At 42.6% G+C, this 23,418-nt stretch overlaps 1 protein-coding gene across 3 annotated transcripts in view; it reads right to left on the bottom strand.

Annotated features, from left to right (window-relative positions):
• Positions 1-1,891: 1,891 nt before the first annotated feature.
• Positions 1,892-23,418, bottom strand: part of SNX18 (sorting nexin 18) — a 34,643-nt gene continuing 13,116 nt past the window's right edge. The window contains exons 2-3 of one of the 3 annotated variants that reach the window (XR_005019218.1): positions 22,007-22,241; positions 11,746-11,870 (exon numbers count right to left, since the gene is read on the bottom strand). Coding sequence is in view for 2 of the 3 variants with exons in the window: in XM_036845978.1 (XP_036701873.1) it covers positions 11,617-11,870 (254 nt within the window). In the remaining variant the exon portion in view is untranslated. Of the gene's footprint in view, positions 5,011-9,102; positions 11,871-22,006; positions 22,242-23,418 lie in introns of those variants that run through there. The other 2 variants (XM_036845979.1, XM_036845978.1) reach the window with 2 other exon arrangements.

The raw sequence follows: 23,418 nt of genomic DNA, 5'->3' as shown, positions 1-23,418 counted from the left end.
TTTTGTGCATTCTCCCCCCACCCTGCTCCCCCCAGCCCTGCAAGTTCATTTCTAGTTCATTTATTCCACAAAGACAGTCATACAAATGTTCAAAGATATGTAGCTGTAGTAAGGTAAACAATGGTCACCCAGAGATACCTACAATTTAATCCCCAGAACCTGAGTACCTGTGAATATCTCATGTTCATGGCGGGAGGTGATAAAGGCTGCACATGGAATGAAGGTTGCTAATCAGCTGACCTTAATATAAGATGCTCCTGGATGATACCAGACAGGCCCAATGAAATCCCAAAGGTCATTTAAATGTGGATGAGTGGCAGCAGCAGAGTCAGTGTAGGAGTGATTCGATGCTGGTGTGGGAAAGACTCAATCAACATTTGCTGGTTTTGAAGACGGAAGGGAGCCAGGAGCCAAGGAAGGAAGCAACTTTTAGAAGCTGGAAAAGGCAAGAAAAAGGATTCTCCCCTAGAGTCTCCATAGAAAAATGCAGCCCTGCTGATACCTTAATTTTAGCTCAATGAAATCTGTTTTGGGTTTCTGATCTCCAGAACTGTAAGGTAATATATTTATGTTTCAAGCCACCAAGTTTGTGATAATTTGTTACAGCAACAATAGGAAACTAATGCAATGACTAAAGAAGCTCACTGCAGCATCATTTGTGACTACCCCCCCCAAATTGTAAACAACCTAAACACCCATTAATAAAAGCCTGACAAAATATTGCATCATTACCACGGATGTTGAAGATTTTAGGCTTTCATCAAAGAGAGAGCTGTGGGAGATAACCTCTCTTTCTGCTTTCGTGAGGGCTTGCCAATCAGTTTAAAATAGAAGGGAGGGAAAATATAGCAAAGAGATTCCAGTCAATAAATTATACATGCATAGCAAATAGAACACAACACTGAGATTATAGTACTTTGGGGTCACCCAGTCTTATTTCCTTCTCACCATCAACTTGTAAATATGCCAAGCACTGTGCTAAACATTGGAAAATATAGAGAAAAGAAGCTCACTGACTAGAGAAGGAAGAAGCAAGAGAAGTATACCAAGTGCAAGACATGGCAAAGCAGAGGAAAGCATGGGTACCTCGCACAGGGAGCTTCTCATGCGGGAAGTCAGGGTGGGAAGGCGGGACAGGACAGCTGCCAGGAGGAAATGCCTGAACCCAGTCTCAGAGGAGGAGCGGGATTCAGCCAGACAAAGAAGACTTGGAAGGCCGTCCCAGGGGAGGAAACAGCTTACACAAGGCTAGTCCGTATGATGTCCAATGTGGGTGTGTGGGTGGGGTAGCATCTGAAAAAACCAGAAAACTTTAAAACCCTACACAAGGACTTTTACATAATTAGCTTTTTTACATTCCCTGAACCTCAGTTTCCCCACCTTCATAATTGAACCATAACATCTTCCTTTCAGGAGAGAATGAAGGGATCAGAGTCTCAGGGACAGAAAAGGAAGACCTGGTTCCTGGAAGTCCCTGCCCTGTACTCTTCCCTCCAGGCCGAAGCCCCTCGGCCCCAGGTAGGCTGGAGCCACTTCTGGTTCTTTAAAGCCCTGATGCATTAAAAAAAGGGGCTTCCCTGGTGGTGCAGTGGTTGAGAATCTGCCTGCCAACGCAGGGGACACGGGCTCGAGCCCTGGTCTGGGAAGATCCCACATGCTGCAGAGCGGCTGGGCCCGTGGGCCACAGCTACTGAGCCTGCGCGTCTGGAGCCTGTGCTCCGCAACAAGAGAGGCCACGACAGTGAGAGGCCCACGCACCGCGATGAAGAGTGGCCCCCGCTCGCCGCAACTGGAGAAAGCCCTCGCACAGAAACGAAGACCCAGCACAGCAAAAAATAAATAATAAATAAAAATCAAAAAAAAAAAGGAAAACCATTTTGTGGTATATTTTAATGATTTATATTTAACAGATCGTTCCTTTTAACACATACAAAATACAATGAAATAAAATTACTTATTCATTCCAAGTTCAGGACAGAGCATGTGTTCTGGGACTGGAACAGAGATTTGAATTTATATAATGAACGTTTTCTTCTTTCAATCCCTTCCCTGGTTATGACTCTGTAAGACCTCATGTAGAGGGAAACTTTGAGTGCCTTGGTGAATGAGAAGCTGCAACAGCCTGCCGGTGCCAGGCCCTGTTTATGTTGACTGGAAGAAAGAAAGCCAAGTTGTGCATCAAAATCATCTGGGGAGCTTTTAAAACAGGCTGAAGCCTGTGCCCCACTCTCTAGATTCTGATTCATTTGGTCTAGAGTGGGGTCCAGGCATCTTAACACTTTTTAAAGTTCCTCAAGTGATGATAAGGTAAAACCAGGGTCAAAAAATACCGTAAATGAAAGTAGGAGAGACTGAGACAGGAATCCCTTAAAGTTTTATCAACTCATTTACAGATATTTATTAAAAGACACACACTAGTAAAAAACGAAAACAAATGACAAAGGAACAAAAGGGAGCCAAAGGAAGCTTCAGTAAAAAGGCTCACCAAGGACAGACAGTGGTACTGCAGGGGCACCCTGGGCACCCAGCGGGCAGAGCACAGAGCATGGTGAAGGCCCAACCATGAAGAGCAATGCATCTAGTGTTTGCACACAGTTGCATAGTGGGAAGGAATCCAAAAGAATTGTGAACAGTCTGTTAAAGTTTGTCAATTCAGTTTGCAAATATCACGTGACAGCATCCTGACCAGGCAGTTAGGAGGTCCCCAGGGTGGATGGAGAGGCAAGCGCTGGGTCCACAACCCCTATGTTGGAGACACCAGCACTGGTCAGAGGTAACCACCATGGTGACCAGGCAGACATCACTGTACCAAGAGAGAGACAAGATTCTCAGGCCGTGACCAGGATAGCCAATCTACTGCTGTAATACAGATGCATGCACCCAGAACTATGGAAGTCAATTTTCTGTGTCAGACCTCTAGTCAGGCTCTTATACCTGGGGACAGTGATGGAGGGGCCCCTAGGGACTTAAATAAGAGTGTTCTCTGAGAGCTGAGTTACAAAATCAATGCTTAATAGAAGAGCCATGCTAAGGAGAATGAATGGTCCTGAAATCAGAGCAAGACAGACGGTGACATTATAGAGTAAGCAGTTATCTAGTCAGAAGGGGTGGTCATCAGCCATATGGGGGCACAGGAAACAAGGAAGGCACTGTTCCTGGGCTTGCTAAGCTCCGTACTGGGGACATGGCGCCCTGGTCAGGGGACTCAACCCAACTGTCCTCAGCCTCCGCTGCCTCCATTTTAGTGTGGCCCCCACTGTGTCTGGATTATCACAAAGCCTCCTAACTGGCCTCTCTGCTTCTGCCTTTGCTGGCCCCAGTGAGCAGCTAAGTTACCCTGTCGAAACATGAGGCGGATCGTGCTCTTTTCCCCTCAAACCCTTCATTGGCTTCCATCTCACTCAGAGTAAAAGCCAAAGTCCTCCCAACAGCCTGTAGCCTTCTATGACCTGGAGTCCCACCTCTGGGCTTCTTCTCCTCCTACTCAGCCCTGCACCACCTCTACCCCTACCCCTGGCTCCCCACTCCCATCCCACACTGCCTTCCTGCTGTGCTTCAAACACGCTGGTTGTGCCCTGGCCTTGGGGCCTTTGCACTTGCTGTTGATGCTCTGGAATGTTCTTCCCCTGCGTATCCACAGGGCTCTCAAGTCCTTCAGGTCTTTACTTCAGGTTGGGAGGCCTGTCCTGACCAACCATATTTAAAGTAACAAATTCTCCCACCTCTCACTACTCATTCCCCACCCCTCACTACTCATTCCCCACCCCACTTTATTTTTCTCCATGCCACTTATAATCATCTAAATATCCTATATTTCACTAATACATTTGATTATTATGTCTCCCCCACTAGAATGTAAATTCATGAGGGCAGGGATTTGGGTTGGTTTTTGTTAACTGCTGTATTCCCAGTGCCGAGAACAATGCCTGGAAAATAGGCATTCAGTAAGTATTTGTTCAAACAAATGAATAAGCATCTAGGATATCTCTATTGTACCAATGGCTTCATCACGTTTTCGAAGGTAAGCGGCTCAAAGGTGTGTTGATGTTGGGGTAACTACCTTTTTCACAGCAACCTTTTGATGATGATTTGGTTTCCCACAGAGTAAAGGAGAGAGGACGCGCTGGTCAGAAGGCATGTGGTCCGGTTCCATTCAAAGTCTTCGTATTGAAGGAGTGAAAGAACCAGCATGGCAACTGGTGACTTTGTCATCTTATTTAGGGCTTCAGACTCCCAACAGCTTCCATGATGGTGAGTTCCTGGTCTTGACCTGTGAGACCCCCCTTGGCCACCCACTCGGAGGCTAGCTTTCCTCTTGATTCCTGGAGCTCAGCTTGTGCCTTTCAAACTCTGCCAGTTGTGTGTAGGGAGAACACACAGCCGCAACCTGGCATATGTGGATCTGACAGTCAAAACGATGGCTGATCACAAAGGGCTGGGTAGGGAGTGACGTGCGACCGTGGGTCCTGCTGCCCAGGTGCTGATTCGAATTGGGCGGGCTGCGCGGAAGCAGGCCCGCGGCTGAGCAGAGCCGGTCCTCCTGCGGCCGACACCTCTGTTCTCCTGGAACCAGAACACAGGGCTGTCTTTGTGGAAAACAGCCCTCACAAGAAGGCCCACCACTTGTGCTGGTGGTGCGAACGCAGAGTTTTGTCATTTCCTTTCTTTCATAAGATGCAGTTTAGTGTGATTCACAAACCTGGCGAGTCCCAGAGGTCCTCTGTTCTCCAAGCACAGTCCTAATGCACTTACTGCCCAGGCCTCGATCACTGCCGGGTCCCGGGGCGGTGAGGATGGGGGACAGGGCTGGTCCTCGGGGGGAATATCACCGCCACCTCCTCCTCAGCTCAAGCACTTGCGCCTCTGTTCTCAAATAGGAGCAACCCGAGCTGTGGGGTCAGTGGACCTGGGTTCAAATCCCAACTCTGCCTCTTGCTGGCTGTTGCGACCGTCACGGAATGTCTGGAAGCCTCAGTTTCCTTGTTTGTAAAATGGTTTTGTAAGTGAGTTCTGTAGATAAAATAATATACGTAATGGCCAGTTATAGTACCATAGCTAGAGCAGAATACACACTTGAAATCTAAGTGGTAGGAAAAAGAAATCCATCTCAGCCCAGGATCCATGCGTGCTTAGTTGCTAAATGTCATCACAGAAGTGACAGGGGTGCAGAGAAGGCACCAGACACAGGGATTAGAGCACTGTGGAAGGTTTCACAGGGCAGGGAGGAAGACAAAAGAGTAACCTGCACCACAGAAAACAAGACTGTGGTTTGGTCATACGTTTCTCGACAGTCTACTTTACCCATTCTGGTAACAGTGCACTTCCTAATAATGCTGTTGGATTTCAACAAGGAATAACACAGTGAAGATTGATTTGCTCACTACTGTGAGGCCACTCTTCACACGAGATTGTTCCTTCTACGCTGGGACAACCTGCTTCCGGGTCTCAAGAGGCGTTGGCACAGAGCTATATGGCTCTATCCTCCTTTGTATATCTTTTTTTTTTTTGGCTAGTCCCTCTGTCAATTTTAAAATTTATCCTTAGTTATTTTTATTTTTAAAACAAAAAATACATTCAATCATTCAAATCCAAACATATGCAAAGGCATGTAAATAAAAATCTCCCTCCCACCCCTATCCCCCTGCTGCCCAGTTCTCAGAACCCAAAGCAAACAATGTTACCTTGTTACCAATTGTTCGTCTCTAGTTTTAGAAATAATCCAGGCATATATAAGCAAACATAATTGTTTTCTCTTTTATTCAAAGGGCAGCATATAAAATAGTGTTCTGCCCTTTTCTTTTTGTCATGTAATTTTTCTTGGGAAAATTCTATATTGGTATCTGAAGATCTTTGGGTTTTTTTTAGATGATTGACACCTACAGTTTTTAATCCTTCAGATAACTGTGCAATTTATCATGGGATCACCTGTCAGCATGGGTACCTAAAAAGTCAAATTTTCTTCCCATGGATTCTAGAATAGGAGCTATTAAAAAGCACCACATGTTAAGAAAACTGCCTTTTTTCCCAGGATTACAGGTTTCGCTTTCCCCATAGGTATTTTTGTTCAAATACAGGACAGCAGATGTCAATAAAATCATTATTAATTTGGTAAGCAAAAACACAATTCCAAGCTGTCTTCAGATATTCTGGTAGAGAACAACTTCCTGAACATACTGGTATTTATACTCTTTAAGAGCAAGTGGGGAGCCTTATGGAAAAGGGCTGATCTCTGGAGAGCTGAGCCCCTGCCCACCCCAGCAGGAGAAACTTGGTGAGCCTGAGCAGTAGTGAATTAGGCTTCTAGTCAGAATATGCAAGGATGCTGTGCTAGGGTTCTGGAACCAGGAGGGGTGTTTGGACCTGAGGCCGGGCTGGATGGGGAGAGCTGGCCAAGACAGGTGCCAAGGTGAGAGCGCCATGGCTGACAGTGGGAACTCCCACCTGACGGGGACCGGACTGTGGATTCCTTACGGCTGATGTGAAGTTCTTATTATTTAAACCCTTCATCTCATCCCTTCTCACGTAATCACAGGGGATCTTTATTGTTCTTCCTCTTGCCATGCATTGGGCTCAGGGCGTTTCATATGTCACTCAATTCTTGCAGTATTTCTGAGAAGCGGATACTCTATCCCACTACGGATAGAAAACTGGCTCAGAGAGATTAAGTGACTAGCTCAAGATCACACAACGTTTGGGAACATTGCTATCATTTATTAAGTACCTACTTCTGGAATTGTTATCACTTCCTATGGTTATTTAGAGAGGGAGTACTGCCAAATAGTTAAGGACTGTACATACTAGTTCATCTAATACTCTCTAATAAAAATCTAAGTAGGCTTATCATACAAATGAGGAAACTGAGGCTCAGAGATGGGTTGGTGAGTTGCCTGAGGTCATGCAGAGAGTAGACACGCTAGAATATGGCCCCTGGCTCCAATGTGTTGCCTTTCTCACTGATATGCTGGGTCAGCTTCCCCACTATGCTCACAGAGAAGTCCAGCAACTCAGCAGTTAGTTAAGTCCTGAAAGCCATTTCCTCGAGTGACTGAAAATTTAAACCACTAGAAAAATAAGATCTGATGCATCTGACCATTTCAAACCTACAAATCATTTCCAGCTAGGCTGATGGGACCCACAGCAAAGGAATACCATACACACACCTTGTGTGTTTCTAAGCCCCTTTTCACCCAAGGAAGTTGAACTGCCTTTAATAGAACAGGCCACTTTTGGAAGCTCCATCTCTGCCATAGGAATGATGGGATTGGGACATCCTAGGGTCAGGACCAAGTAGGACGAACTCATGATCCCTAGAAAGGCTTTAGCTATGATCCAATCCTAGATTAACTGCCCACCAACTCAGAGGCCTGGGAAAGAAGTGAATCCTCAGCTGGGTTTTTCCATGTTCCTGCCCCCAGACCCCTAGCATAGCGCCCTTCTGTACTCTGCCTAGAAGTCTACTCCACCCACCTCAGACTCACCAGAGCCTACCACGTGGAGAATTGTTGGTTGCTTCTACCTGTGACCAAGGGGAACTTGTCATGGCTGATTCTGACCCTGACCAAGTGGAATTAAACCTTTGACTTGACATGAGCTCCTGTGGTTTCCTTTCTTCCCTCAAACACCCTCTAAGAGAACCTCTCCTTCTCATGCCCCACCCCTAATCCCAGGCCACAGCTGATTTGTCCAGCTTGGGTCAGATGTCCACCACTGGCCCAAGGAAACTTATGAACTGCAAGATGGCTTGGCCGTTTTAGATGTATTAGAAGGTGCTGAGAAAGCCTAGCCACAGGAAAAAAATAAAATAGACCCAAAAAGAAAAGAAATTGACAAATTAAAAAGCCCCACATAGAGGGCAAGCTTAGTTCTTGTTCTTAGTTTTTAGTTCTTAGTCCCCAAAGATGGGACTTTTGGCCCCGTGTGGGGTTCGCCAGGTTCCGGTACCCACCCGTGACCCTTTACATTTTGGATCAGGCTGGTTTGAGCTGGCAGCCAACAGCGTCAGTTTCCAACAGAGACAGTGTGTGAAGTGCTCTCCTTAAGTACCTACTATGCATCAGGTGCCGGACTCACGACAGCTATTATTTCAAAACATCTCACTCACAATTTATTGCTATAAGCTTAACAGTTACTGAAGTTACTAACATAAGCAGATACTCAGTGGGACCACCCAAATGGCTTATGGATTTAAATTAATCAAATTTACTACAGAATTTCATGAACAACTTATATGGCAACTGCAGATGGAAGCAAGACAGTGAACTCACTGTTCTATCTTTCTGTTTAAGTCTTTCACATTAAATAAATGCCTCCTTGACTACTGGAGAAAAAATAATTATAATATTCCATTGAAGCTGAGAAATAAAGCAACCTTTGTTTATTTTTAAAAGATAAACATGGTTGATCTGCACTAGTCATAATATTTTGAAGGAAAAAAACAATATTCAACATTTTTAGCCTGTAAATAAATAGTATCCTGTTTTACTTATTCTGTTAGCCAAAGATAAGGTTGGAAATGAGAAAATTGGATAATGCTTATGGATTTAAAAGTATCAGACATGGTATTCGATTCTGAGGAAATAAAGGCATAAATGGAAAAAACGGCTTAGTAAATGAATAGAAAAAATGAACTTAGGAAAGAATGACATTTAAAAGTTTATACAATAAACTTTGCATGCTTGACTTGAGAGACTAAAACATTTTTTCAAGTCCTTAATGATGAGAACAGCAGCAAAATTCAAGACAATTAAAAATCGGCATTTAAGAATCTGCTGTATTGTTATGAATAAATCTAAGACAACTGTATCAGTGAAGCCTAAGAAAATCCCAATTATGACTCTATTCAAGCCAAGGAGCACTGACTTTCCGTTTCATTTTCAAATGTGTTCCCTTATTCCAGATTTAAACTGTACCTTCAGATACAAAAGCCTAGAAGGGAAACAGGGTTCCAATGCACGGCTGTAGAACCAGTCTCGCTGCATTATACTTACAGCATATAAACGACTCTGTCTCTTAATTAAAATAGCAAAGCCAAGCTCAAGTGCATGCCCTCCTGTTCTAAATACATCATATATCTGAAGTATAAATTATAGAAATAAAGACAAATAATGGCATGAAGGGCATGATAGTTTATTTTAAAAAATTGTACCACACTGATCATAATGACCAGCATACACATTATGATGGCTTTTCTCTTGGGTATTAACATTGCAGTATTTTTGTATACTGAAATGTTTCAATAGGACCAAGAACGTTAGAGATATAAAGATCTTAGATGAAAATGAACACTAATAATTCCGGTGTCCTACCCCACAGAATTAATTTAAACCCCTTATGAATCAGTGGCATTATAATGTTACATAGTTATGAAGAATGAAAGTTCTCTTCTAAATAGGCAGCATGAACTTATACTTCCTTTTTCTTTAATCTTTAGTTTTTATAATTTAAGCTATGTCCACCCTGGCCAAAGCACAATTCATACAAGACACCTCAGATAATTTCAATACTACTATTGCAAAGTTTAGTGATTTTTACTTAAACAAACAAAAAAAAATCAAACCACTGCCAAAAAAGGAGGCAAGTAAAACTGATTTTCCAATCATTTGAAAAGCATAGTGCTTATTTGTCCAATACAGACTCAAACTTAAATTAAATGCTATCATTATAATCTCCAAACTTCTGCAATAAAATTAATATTTATATATATATATATACACACACATATATATATATATATACATACGCACACACATATATATATATATACACACACATATATATATATATGGGTTTTGTTTATAGAACTGTATTTTGCAACCAACAAGAGAAAGTTATTTTTTAAAGAACAATATATTTGGTTACAGTTCCACATGTTGGTAGTAGAGACAAAGCCACATGATGTTAAATCTGGCTCTAAGTTACCTAAGGTATAAAATTTTGATCAAAATTATGATACTCTGATCTTAAAAATTCAACCCATGTGAGATTACTTTTTAGAGTAAATGTGCTGTTGAATAATCATTTCAATAACCTTCTCTTTGTATGACTATCTGCAAATTGACCCTTTTCTTTAATCAATGTGACTCACCAGCATTTCAAACTGACCTCTTTACTTCTATGTTACCATTTTAATACCCAGGGATTTCTGAGGCAGCATAAGTTTGACTTCATTAAAAACAGTAGATACTTTAACCTTTCAGTGACAGTTTTTAAATCTGTAAACTCAAGAATCACATTACTGAGCTCAGCAACTATAAAAACATTGAGATTTTGGCATTTCTAACCAGAATCTCTTTGTGCTTTTTAAATTAAGCTGCTTTTGAATCTTTTTGGTATTTATCAGCCATTGTATTTCCCTTATAATAATAAAAGAATATACTTAAAGTAATTTTTAAGGTTAAATGTCCTGGGGGCTTATCAATACTTAAAAACAGAAACAAAAACAATTACTTTTTTCCGTCAGCATTTGGAATAGTAGAAATTATTTCTGGTCCCTCCTTAGATCAACCAACACTACTTTTCATCACGTATAACACTGAATTTTACAGACATCCCTGAAAAGTTTTTGATTAAGTAAACGAGTGAATCACAGTGGAGTCTCCATCAGTTAACAGTGTAGATCCAGTAACAAAACAAAACAAAACAAAACAAAAATCACACTGAATGTTAAAAGAAAATCTTCAAGCTAAAAAAAAAAAAGAAAAGAAAAGAAAACCCTCCTAAGAATTAAAACCGAGTGTGTGTTGTCACTGATTCTGTGCTCGTGTCTCCAATTGATTAGACTCCTTCTCTGGGTTATAAGACATGTTCGATGAAATCTCCACACCAAGTTTCCAGGACACTTGAGTGAAGAGGCTATGCTACTGTAGCATCTAAGGGAACAGAGTGGCACCGTTTTCTTCCCTAACAGACACCACATCCAAAGATGAGCATGCGTGTCCCTCCACTGTGCTCACCAGCATGCATCAGGAGACAGAACTTGCTGGGCAAACTGATGACAGCTGATCCTCCCACCCCGCCCCCAGCATCAACAGGAGGTTCCCAGCAGTTTGTCATTATGTGCACTGGCCTTTCACTCTTTCAGTCAGAAAAGTTGTGGTTACTTTAAAAAGGGGGTTGGGGGGGGTGGAGAAATGAAAAAACCAAGAGTCTAAAGGCACAAAGTCGCATAGCTGCTCTAGTTGGAGTTTGTAAACAGAGAATAAGTTGAATTTAGGTAATCCCAATCTGTGAGAGTAAAAAGGCATCCACAGCAGGCTTTTATCCAGCCAGCTTCTTTGAGACCCTTCATGGGTTTTGAGGTCTACAAAGTATGCACTAAAATACCCATACTTCAAAAAGCAATAAGGCAAATAGTATAATCATTATTCCAAAAGTTACAATGGTAGTGTAGGCATACATAGTATAATTTAGTTACAATGTGTGGTACTGTTTCTATTATATAACCATATTAACTGCTTCTTTCCTACATAATTATATATTCAGCCGAGTTTCAGTTGAACACAAAACCATCCTTGTACCACTGCTGATAGTTGGCAATAGCTCTTTGATAGCAGTTTTTATTCTGCTGTAGAAATTATCCTTGAACTGAAAAAAAGTCCATAATCCAATCTCCAGTCATTAAACACTATCATATTTGTGAAGAGCCTCTTCCAACTTCTGCGTCACTTTTTGGAAAAATATTATTTGTTGTTGTAAGAAATGCTGCATCTGTGATTTAAAGTCTCTTACTCGAATCTGATGGAAGTGGTGAATTTCTGCCAAAGTGGCAAAAGAAATAGTGTTACAGCGATCCTGAATGCCATCAGCCTTTTGGACCTCCATCTTCCCTTCTTCCACGTGTCGCCTACTCTCCTTTACTTTGGTAAGAGCTCCTGTAGTTAAAAAAAAAATTCATTAAAAAATATATATGTATCCCAGTGGTACAGCTACATAGTAAACAGAATGCTGGGCATTATAAATACTTGCCTGAACTATTTTCAAGTCCTTTGGCATTTAAAGGGTTGACTATAATCACTTATTAAAAAAGAAGAACTCTGGTAAAGTTTCTGAAAACACCTCCATTGCTGCAACTTCACTTATCAAAACCAGCTTTTGCCATTGACCAAGTAGCTATAGCATGTTTCATCTCTTGCAGGCAGAGATACTATAAACGACAGATAACAAACTGCAAGGAATTGTCCCTAAAAAGACAAACTAAGAAACTCTGCAGTTTTTACATTCTTAAGAGAAAAGGTATGACACCATTATATATGCATATATTAAGAGAGACATTTATAAAGGGGAGAATACTGCATGCTTGCCTGCTTCTGACTCCACATTCTATCAGGAGACCCATACCTGCAGCATAATGGCCCTGTGAAGTAAAAATTTGCCTCCTTTTCCTTTTTTTTTCCTTTGGCCATGTGGCATGTGGGATCTTAGTTCTCCAACCAGGGATCAAACCCGTGCTCCCTGCAGTGGAAGCTCAGAGTCCTAACCACTGGACCGCCAGGGAAGTCCCTCGCCTCCTTTTCTTTAGGAGCTGTAAAGATCAGTGAGTTATGAGTCTGCCCTAGTGATGATCTGGGAAAGAAGCCAGAGGGTGGCATAGCCTCCAGTCAAGAAATGTCCCCAGAGGGTGTGTGTGAGGAGGAGGGAAGAGGACGATCTCTGTGGCAGGCGCCATATGAGGACAGACCCTCCCCTAGAAGCATAGTCATATGAAAACACAAAAGGCTGAGGATGCTTAGGGGGTAGGAAAAATAAAGACTATTCATGGGTTCATAAAAATGATAAAGTTCAGATCACTTGAGCACAGTCAGCTCAAGAATGCAGAATACCTGACTCCACGTGGCACCCATTCTACTAAACCATGATGAAAGACAAGAGACAAACGTCTAGGACACCTGGCTTGGTGGTCTGCGGACATGGTGATGCTACAGGGGGGAAAGGTAGCCTGTTTAGAAGGCAGTGGGGAAGCTGAGCAACTATGTTGTGGAAATGTTCAGTTTTAGCTAATGGTGAAATATACAGGGGAAAAGCCCTATATCTAAATTTCTTCAAATCTACAAAATAACATAGAGTAAACCTAGTATTAAATACAACGCTTAGAGGTTAAACAGCGCCCTTTTTTTTTTTTTTTTTGGGCACAGCTCAAAGACCTGAGAAATTAAAACCCACTGACAACAAATGTTATAGCTACGTATGTATGTATGTATGTATGTATGTATGTATATTTTCACTTATTTATTCTAAAGAAGATCTTTACCTGAAAAGCAGGAGAGCCCTGGAGCAGAGAGAATACCCTGCTTCCCCTGTGACCACACAGAGGAGATGCCGTTCGTGTTGGCACAGCTACAGGAAGACCACTGACCCATTCCCCTAAGAAGCCATCTCCCTGAAAATACAGCCCTGTTAACATTTTCCCCATGGCAGATGGGACTCGGGAAGCAGTGAAACCTGCCTGCTTGTGGTCTCATACTAAACAGAGAAAGAGCGCTCCCCATCAGAGAGAGAAAATAATTTTTTGTAGCAAACTTATGTTCATTATATTTGTACAAGTGTCCTGTCCCAGTTTATATGTAAAAATTGAAGTTGAAGAGACCAGGAAAGCATGAGACAGAAAACTAAAAAAGAAAAGAAAAATATTTCAAAAAGATGGCTGAGAATATGAAACGTATGTTTCAAATGGTTGAGAGCGAGAACAAGAAGTCAAGAGAGCCAAGTCTCAGGAGATCTGACTGTTCATGTGATTCGGGGCCGAGGTGCCAGGCCCACCGTGTGAACACAGAGGACAGGCGCCGGAGCCCTGCCCCCGCAGACCCCCGGGCAGCTGTGCAGCAGCTGTGGCCTGTCCTGCGAATATGCTGCAGGTATTACTTGTTCTACTTACTAGAGTCCAGCACAGAGGAGCTCGGAAACCTGGCCCTGAGCTGTGCCAATGTCAACGAACCTGCAGCTTGCCAGACTCCAGATGAGATCACCATATTCTCAGAAATGACATTCTATTACACAGAACTGCAGACTGCAGACGTGCATCCGTAAAACCAACTTACAAATGAACAAGACTGAAGTTTTCACAACTTGAATCACATCGGCATACATTTTCAAAACTCCTGGACACAGTACAAGTATTAAATCTCTCCAAGGGGTCTTCCCTGGTGGCACAGTGGTTGAGAATCTGCCTGCCAATGCAGGGGACACGGGTTCGAGCCCTGGTCTGGGAAGATCCCACATGCCGCGGAGCAACTAGGCCCGTGAGCCACAATTGCTGAGCCTGCGCGTCTGGAGCCTGTGCTCCGCAGCTAGAGAGGCCGCGACAGTGAGTGGCCCCCGCTCGCCGCAACTGGAGAAAGCCCTCGCACAGAAACGAAGACCCAACACAGCCATAAATAAATAAATGAATAAATAAATAAACCCAAAAGTTTAAAAAAAAAAAAAATCTCTCCAAGGCCTGAATGCCTTTTGGCATTTGACACCTTTAAGCTTTCTGAGTGTACATACTAAAGGAGCCGAGAATTTAAGACTCACTTTTCTCCCAACTGTAAGTTTCTTTACTAAATAACACAGAGCCCCAAACAGTTGGGCTCTGGGGCTAGAATCTCAGCTTGTTTACCAACATTTATGGAGGGTCTAACGTGTAGAGCACAGAGCTGGCACACGGGGGACTCACAAGAAACGTTCAAGTCCCCACCCTCCGGAAGCTCTCGAGGAAACCACCTCGCAAAGCACACTGAGGACAGGCACACAACCATGACATGAAGTGAAACAGGACCACAAAGCACAGAATTCTGCACAGGAGCTGAATATGGCTTTCTCCAAGATAACGTGATTGTGTCACAAGGGAAAATGCTCGGAGGGCCTGCTACGTGCCAGGCAGTGCTGAGGACAAAGGGGGGAGGAGGGGGCAGAGGCGGGGAACAGGCGCAGATCACAGTAAATGGTAGCGGCCAAAAATAGTCGCAATATAGGCGAGGCACTTTCCGTGTACCAACTCTAACCCCGCTGCTACTTTGCAACAGACATTACTGCTGTTTTATGACAAGGGAACTGAGAAAGCCACCCAAACTCTTTGAGCCTCAAAGTCAACGGTAACCCAGAGAGAGGCAGAGGAGAGGGGAGCTGAGTGCACAATGACTTCAAAGCGAACGCTACAAATATTCAGAAAAGAAACTGGAGCCTGAATAGGCAAATAAGCAAGGTGGGCGCCGGTGGGCGGGGTGCAGGGGATAAGGGCTGGGCCACTGAGGATCAGCTGTCCCCTCTCCTCCCCTTGACCCCAGGCCTCCCCACCCCCTGCCCCAGAGCTGGGGCTCCCGCACTGCCCTTCTCCCTTCCCACCTTCCTTGCAGGTCCCGGACTTTTATTCTGACATGCAAGTCAGAAGACCTTGTGCGTATGTAAAATAAACCATATAGGTTTTGAAAATTTCCCTCTCGAATCTTACGAACCTCATTCAATTCACTAATTGTACCTGCAAAGCCTTTTAATATTTATAAGATGTCTGATTTTAATATTTATAAGATGTCTGATTTTCTTATCTTTGTAGCATATGATTAGGATGCCACAAAACAAAACATCGAAAAAGCAGCACATATTTCATTATTTTGAAAATGTAAGCTCAGACTTACATGGGGCAGGGGGGCCTCTCTTCCCATGCGCCCCACCCCCCACCCTGGACTTAGATCCTACTGGAAAATTATATAAATTAAGAACTACCACCAAAAATAGTAACATACAATCCCTGGATGGGCTTTGCCTTTGTTTGCTCTAGTGCAGTTGGACATCCCAGCAAAAAATTACTTTATTTTGCAAACTAGGAAGGACAGAAAAAAACACTGAGGAGAGTAAGCACCCAAAGGCCAATTTCACTTGGAATTTTGGTTTAACGCACTTAATGCAATTCAAATCCATTAGCAGGATGCATCAGGATTGCAAGTAGCAAGGAAATAGGAGGAGATATAAGATTTGTTTTTTAAAAAGAGACATACTTTCTATTTTAGGGACTATTTTTTGATGTGACAAGATTTACATGCCTGAAACCATTAAAACTCTATACAAGGCAGCATATGTATTAAACAGCATTCTATAAATGTACAAACTCTGGTAGAAGAGTGAGTGCTAGGTGTAATCAAGGAAGATCATGTCTCCACAAAACGGGACCCACAAATTTAGAGCAAGTTTTAAAACAACAACAGCAACAACCTCTTTTAACTAAAATGTAGCTAAACTGATTTTCCCCCAGATCCACCTCCAGAAGAAAAATGATTAACAATAAAACAGGCTGATAGCAGTATACTTTTTTTTTTTTTTGGGGCTGCACTGGGTCTTTGTTGCTGTGTGCGGGCTTTCTCTAGTTGTGGTGAGCAGGGGCTACTCTTCATTGTGGTACGCGGGCTTCTCCTTGCGGTGGCTTCTCTTGTTGAGGAGCACGGGCTCTAGGCGCGCGGGCTTCAGTAGTTGTGGCTCGCGGGCTCTAGAGCACAGGCTCAGTAGTTGTGGCGCACGGGCTTAGTTGCTCCATGGCATGTGGGATCTTCCTGGACCAGGGCTCGAACCCGTGTCCCCTGCATTGGCAGGTGGATTCTTAACCACTGTGCCACCAGGGAAGTCCCAGCAATATACTTTTTGAAAAATCATAAGAGTTCCTGAGTTGAGACAGCAGTCCAGTTCTTCTCTAAGCAGCTGGCTGTTAAAGTTCAGGATGACAACCCCAAAGACCTTCAACACCAAACCCCCCAAAAAGAAAGTTATCTTTTGTAAAATATTATTCAAAGTTTAAAAAATTATTTCCTTTAAGAAGAAAACCATTTTGCTTTTAAATATTCATCTTACAATCCTCTGGTTAGTTCTTCCTATACATTTTAACAAACACTAAGAGTTTAGCGTGTTTGCTTTCTTATGAGAAAGATAAAGTCAAGTCATTCAGTAAGCTAATTATGGAAGTTAATTAACTGGTTTACCGTCTGAGAGTAAACAGGAAAAAAAAAAAGTGGCATCCTTTAAACAGCTCAAGCTATCCATCTGAACAAATAGCATGGGTGTTTAAACACTTGGGGATTGACAAACAGAACTATTGGGTTGGTCAAAAAGTTCATTCGGGTTTTCGGTAACATCTTAAAGAAAAACCCAAACAAACTTTTTGGCCAATCCAGTACTTTCTGGAGTTTCCCTGAAGCTTCTCTCTTAACCTACTGAATTTCTAAATTCTGGGTTCTCTCAAGATCAAAGTGGGTACATATTTTTCCAATAGAAATTATATTACAAACATTGGTTAGATGTAAGAAAAACAGTTTAAGTAATAGAACTAGCACTTGGGTTTTGTCACAAATGGCGTATTCTCGCAGTTTGCCAGTTTCTCAAACTGGGAATTATCTGTACACACTTCTACGCTTCACATATTTTCATACTTAAAATATTAAGTATCACAAGGAAGGCAGAGACAGCCACATTTCCAATCAGGTTTAGCTTCTAAGGAGTGAGAGTTGGAGAAAGAAAACTACTGGAGCAGAGTTAGATCACTACAGACTTGCTACTTCTAGGATAGCTTGAAAAATTAATTTGTAGCTTAAGAAACAACTGCAGAGGTACAATGTAACCAGCTGTAGAGTTGTAACAAAGCATTACAGCATATTTTTAAGTATTCTCTCAGCCGTACTGCATTTTTTACCAAACCCAAGAGGAGTGTAAATAAAAGCTAAAACCATGGCCCAGAATCTCAAGAGCAAATGGAACACACATTTTTATCATGCAATCAATAAAAAAGCAGGCAAGGGTTTTCAAAACCTGTACTTTTTAGGTGGCTAATTTAGAAGGTATCTATCCCCTGCCACGCCTCTCCTCTCATAAACATCACATTGCTATCTTGCTTTCATAACAGAAAAGGAAAATCAGAGAATTAAGGGAGAGAAATGATAAAATAAAGCCTAAGGTGAAAAGTAGTTGCTGTTGTATTAAACAGAAGACCCCATAACACTTATGGTTAGGGCAGTGGTTTTAAAATGAAAGAAAATTAATGTCAAACAGATAGCTAGTGGGAAGCAGCCACACAGCACAGGGAGATCAGCTCGGTGCTCTGTGACCACCTAGAGGGGTGGGATAGGGAGGGTGAGAGGGAGATGCAAGAGGGAGGGGATATGGGGATATATGTATATGTATAGCTGATTCACTTCGTTATACAGCAGAAACTAACACACCCTTGTAAAGCAATTATACTCCAATAAAGATGTTTAAAAAAAAATGAAAGAAAATTAAAAATAGGAGGGATCAGAGGGAAACACATTTTAGAACGGGAGCCTAAGTACATAACTGTAAAACTGTCTCTCGGGCTAAAAGACAGACATTATATGGAATAATATTTGAGCAAAATAAGATTTTACTATGAAAAGAAAATGGTGGAGGCAAGTATTAAATTCTGACATTAAATAAGAAGGGGCTGACAACACAGAGCAGTATTATATCCTTCATTTAAAAAAAAAACAGTAACAAGACAAAATAACAAGAAGGTAACACATGAAAAATGGCGCAGCCTCCCCAAGTTACACAACTGAAAATAAACTCTTAAAGTGTATTTGAAGTACGGGAAAAAGTATTAATGAAAGTGGGGCAATATATTTCCACCACACCCATGACCGCGCTCCCAAACAGGCAAAAGCAATCCAGCTCCCGTTCAGGACACCGGGCTGAGCTGGACACATTTCAGGGGTTTCTTCCTCAGAGGGCGGCAGAAAGGAACACAAAGACAGCCCCTCCTAAAAAGGCTTACAGGCTGAGAGGGAACCTTCCGCTGAGCACACAATCTAATTACTAAATCAGCTGGACAAGTTATTAAAATTTCTCCACAGTATAGAAGGTTCACCCAGGAGCTGATCACCCTAAGCCTTTATTCCAAAGGGTGGGGCAGGAACCCTGAGGGCTTCCTTCTCATCCATCACCCTGTCCTGGCAAGGTACCCACTGGGGAAGCCGGGAGAGCTGATTCGTCGGTGAGAAGGGCAGAGTTGGGTCCCAGATTTTTTTTTAAATGCACTATAAGGGCTTTAGATGAGTTTTTGGTACAGTTTTCTCAGTCTCTCTAACAAGAGGCTAAGTGACTTGTCCAAAGTCCCACAGCTAACTCCTGGCAAAGAACCCACCCTTCCTCCCTGCCTGCCTGCCCTGCCACTTCCCACTTAACACTCCAGGCAGGGCCTCTGTTCCACTCTGTTGAAAAGGGTCCTTCCCTTTCCACGTTTGCAGAGGTAAAAGGAAAACTAAACCAGTATTTCAACTTTGCTTTAGGACCTGCTATTAACAAAATCTCCCAGACTCCTTTGGCATTCTTAGCTGACTCTATACATGCAAAATTCCTAACAGGTTCATCTTTATACTTATCGCAATTGCCCAGTCTCAGAGAAAGGCACTTTGCCTGCTTCACCATCACCAAACCCAGCAGAACTCATGTCCTAAATTCACTGCCAGCCCTCTCCTACCATGCGCTTGGTATCTTACAATGTGAGCACAGTTTTAAAGCATGCTCAGGCTGGAGCGAGCATCCTGCTTCATAATCCGCATGCACTCAATTTCAGAGGAATATTACACATGTTTGTGGTGAACATAAAAACATAAAGAAATCAATCCTATGACAAAGTTCATTAATATTATAACCTTAAAGGGCTCAAACTCAAACAAGCTCATTTTATAGATTAATTACAATCCAGGAAGTCAGCACCATTTTTTCTTTCTTTTTTTTTTTTTTTTAATTAATTAATTTATTTATTGGCTGCATTGGGTCTTCGTTGCTGCGCACAGGCTTTCTCCAGTTGCAGCGAGCGGGGGCTACTCTTCGTTGTGGCGCGCAGGCTTCTCATTGCAGTGGCCTCTTGCTGTGGAGCATGGGCTTTAGGTGCGCAGGCTTCAGTAGTTGTGGCTCGCGGGTTCTAGAGCGCAGGCTCAGTAGTTGTGGCAGACGGCCTTAGTTGCTCTGTGGCATGTGGAATCTTCCCGGACCAGGGCTCGAACCCGTGTCCCCTGCATTGGCAGGCGGATTCTTAATTAACCCCTGTGCCACCAGGGAAGTCCCAGCACCATTTTCAAAAGCATCACGTTATTTACACAGCATGCCATTAAATTATGTACATCAGTAAAACTGTTTAGGAAGCATTTTATTGCCATTTTGGTTTTTCTAAAATGACAGCAGTGAAGCTCTGGTGTCATCTAGTCAATTAGCACATTTTAAGAACCCACTACCAGCTGAACTAAAGCACATTAGCAAATACAGTCACACTATATTAAACTCTGCTGTATCGTTTCCTTCTGATTTGCAGAGAGAAAGCACTTTCCTGGCAACTTTTGACCCAGCAAAACTAGACGGGGGCGAAAAACCAATGCAGTGCCTCAGGCATTTTAACCAGGGAGGCCCTAAATTCAGCTGAAGAAGTTGTCCAGCTTCCCTTCAGTTTCCCTGGTTAAGGCCCTCTCCTCCACCTCCCTCAGGCCCCCCCAGGGCTTGCTGGCTTCTCCAAAGGCTCCCAACCCACCAGTTTCTGCACCTGAACTTTGCCTTCCTTTCTTCAACCAACTCTCTTATTCTCAGTATGCTTTGTCCCTCCTCAGACCAATTATACAAAAGGCCCAGTCACTAAGCAACAGGGATCCAAAGGCTACATTTTCTCCCTTTAAAAAAAAAAAAAAAAACCATTTTATTTAATTTTGAAATCATGAATGTGCCAGAAACATTAGCTAGATTTTCTGTCTTCCCAAGACCCTGTCCCAGAAAACCCAGGCCTTGGTGTGAGGGACAGCACAGGAGACAGGCTGAAGGGCACAGGGACAGCTGCACAGAAGTTGCCCAAGACTCGACTAGACCTGTTTTTCTTCATTCCCTCGTATGCGTAAAATGTTGAAAGAGAATGCTAATTTGGTCAACGTGGCCTACTTTGCTCTTATCCTCTCATCACTGGTACCCACCCCTCTGGGTCCCTGCTAACTCCCCATTAACTCTTTCCCCTCCCCTTTCCTTCCTCCTTTTGGTCTCCACCCACCCACTTGTTGATTCCTCCTTGATTCCCCTCTCTGCTCCAATATTTACTTTTTGATTTTTTTTTTTTTTTTTTTTTTTAGTAAAATGGCTCAAAAGACAAAGGCTGACATGCACGTAACAGAGACAGGACGGCCGTCCATCCAGGCAAAACAGTCCCACGTGAGCACCTGCTCTATGCAAAAGCTGTGGTCTGCACCTCACGGGTCTCGTTTTCTTCTCTCAGAGGTGGCCAGGAAACTTAGACAAGGTAAGCAACTTTATGAGGTGTCAGCTGCACATGAACCTGGGCTGCCCAACTTCCCAGCCCAAGCAGTTCCCTGTACCTGCCCGACGGGGACTGCCTCCTCCCTGAGGTCGCAAAGCCCCATGGACCAGCCCCGGTACACAGCACGCCTCGCCAAGCCCTCCAGAAGCCTCATCTCAGGGAGAGGCAACCCCTGACCTGCCTCCAGGCCCTCAAAATTCTATTCCTGAATCACATCCTACTAAGTGGGCTCCAGGTTTGGACCACATTAATAAACTCTGGAGGGCACGAATAGTACTACTGAACTCAAGTCAGTGACGGCAATTTTTTGAAGGGATTGAGTGTCCTTAGAGCCAAGAACTATCAAAATGCAGACAAAATTAATTTAAAATTCACTTTCAATTCGCAAAGAGAACTTTTGAGTCATTTTAAAAGGAGGGAAGAGGGTCTCGGGACAAGGATAATAAATTGCAAAAAGCAGTAACAACAAAAACCTGGTTGCTTGATAATGAAAAAATTAATCATTTAAAGAACTCAAGCCTCTGAGCTTGGTTTGGTCCTGAAGGTACAAGAAGAAGTCGTTTGTTCTAGGTAAAAGCCTTATTATATCCTAATTAAGCAGTCCTTATAGCTTCATTCAGCAATCACCAAAAGTGTAAGGGCAGAATGACATTTACTATGAACGAAAGCATTCACTTGAGCGTACCACATCTTAAAACATTTGATTACTTTTACTCACTATGTACATACATTCACACAGCTCACCTTGTTCCAAAAATGAAGAGGGAAATCACGTGATTACATCTCTTGTGGCTCATTTGGTAAAATAAGCTTTTCATCGCTAGGAAATTTTACATATAATAAATGCTCTTATGTTTCAGCTGATATTGAATATTAAATCTGTGATAAAGATACTAGGGTGATAGATTCAAGAGAATTCTGTAAAACAGTGTCTTTATTTCAGCAGCGTCTGGATACAATGGTGAAAATGTTGATTTGCCTATGGCCAAGCAAATATAGATAAAGACTTTAAAATCTGAGAATAGGAAAAGCATGTATCATTTTTTTTCTTAAAGATTGTATACCCACAAAATCATAATAAAATAAGGTAGAAAGGATATCCTTGATAATCATAACATACAATAAAACTTGAAAAAACAACTGATGTTGTAAAACAGAATCCATATAATGGTTTAAATTCAGAGAATACAGTTGATGACTGAGGTCCATTGTTCATAGTTCCTAATTTCCTAATTCTTTTGTTTCCTGATATACATGCATGAATACTGGTCTGTACAAATAAAGCGGCATTAGGTATGTTCGCAAGCTGCCAGCACTTTGAATTTAAATGACCTTTGACATACAACAAAACATACCTGTACCTAAGAGAAAAGTGAACTTTGGAGACTACCTTTAACCAAAGGTAAACCTTAGTTTCTTTTTTTCTAGGAAGATAAAGGGAGGCCCAAGCTAAAATAAATCTAATAGAAGCTGCTAAACAGATAGGCCCCTCTAGATGGGGCAGGAAGAGAGTGAGGTGGCACCGGCCCTTCAGAATGGAAACCAGGGAGATGTGAGCTACACGCCCAAAGCCAGGATCCTTGATTGCCACGACTGCTTCTCAGAGGGCTGCAGTTCGTACTACAGTTAGAGTAATATTTTCAAAGAATCTTTCTTTCCAGTATTCTTCTCAAATAATGTCTAGTTTTTAACTTTCGAATTGTAATTGTAAACCCTGGTGTTAACCAACTGCTATTTAAGCTATGGTGCTACCAGCGGAAAGCAGCCAGCCCAGCATCAATCGCTTTCCTTAGTGCCGTCTGCTGTGGCCCTTATGACTGGAACTTCACATGGCTTTATAATCACTAAGCTTTGGAGACAATTTCTAAATCAGCTGTTTGTAAACGTAGGAACACTCTTGACCCCGGGGTTTTCCTGCTTCCTGACACTGGCAGGGACCAGGTTTCCACTGGCTCTGAGTCTTTACTGTGGCCGCATCTGGACTTCCTGAACTAGTCGTAAATAACCAGCTGAAGCCAAAACAAAGCAGCTAGAAATATGTCATTTCAAGATAGACATGAACTACAACTCAAAAAGCATGAAAACTTATAGATTACCCATGTTGCCATTTACTAGTTTTTAAAGATGTCTCACTGCGGGCAATAGGTGGGCTTTTG

The sequence above is a fragment of the Balaenoptera musculus genome, chromosome 3 (genome assembly GCF_009873245.2).
Source record: "Balaenoptera musculus isolate JJ_BM4_2016_0621 chromosome 3, mBalMus1.pri.v3, whole genome shotgun sequence".
Taxonomy (NCBI): domain Eukaryota; kingdom Metazoa; phylum Chordata; class Mammalia; order Artiodactyla; family Balaenopteridae; genus Balaenoptera; species Balaenoptera musculus.
This window is presented reverse-complemented; position numbering and strand designations above follow the sequence as displayed.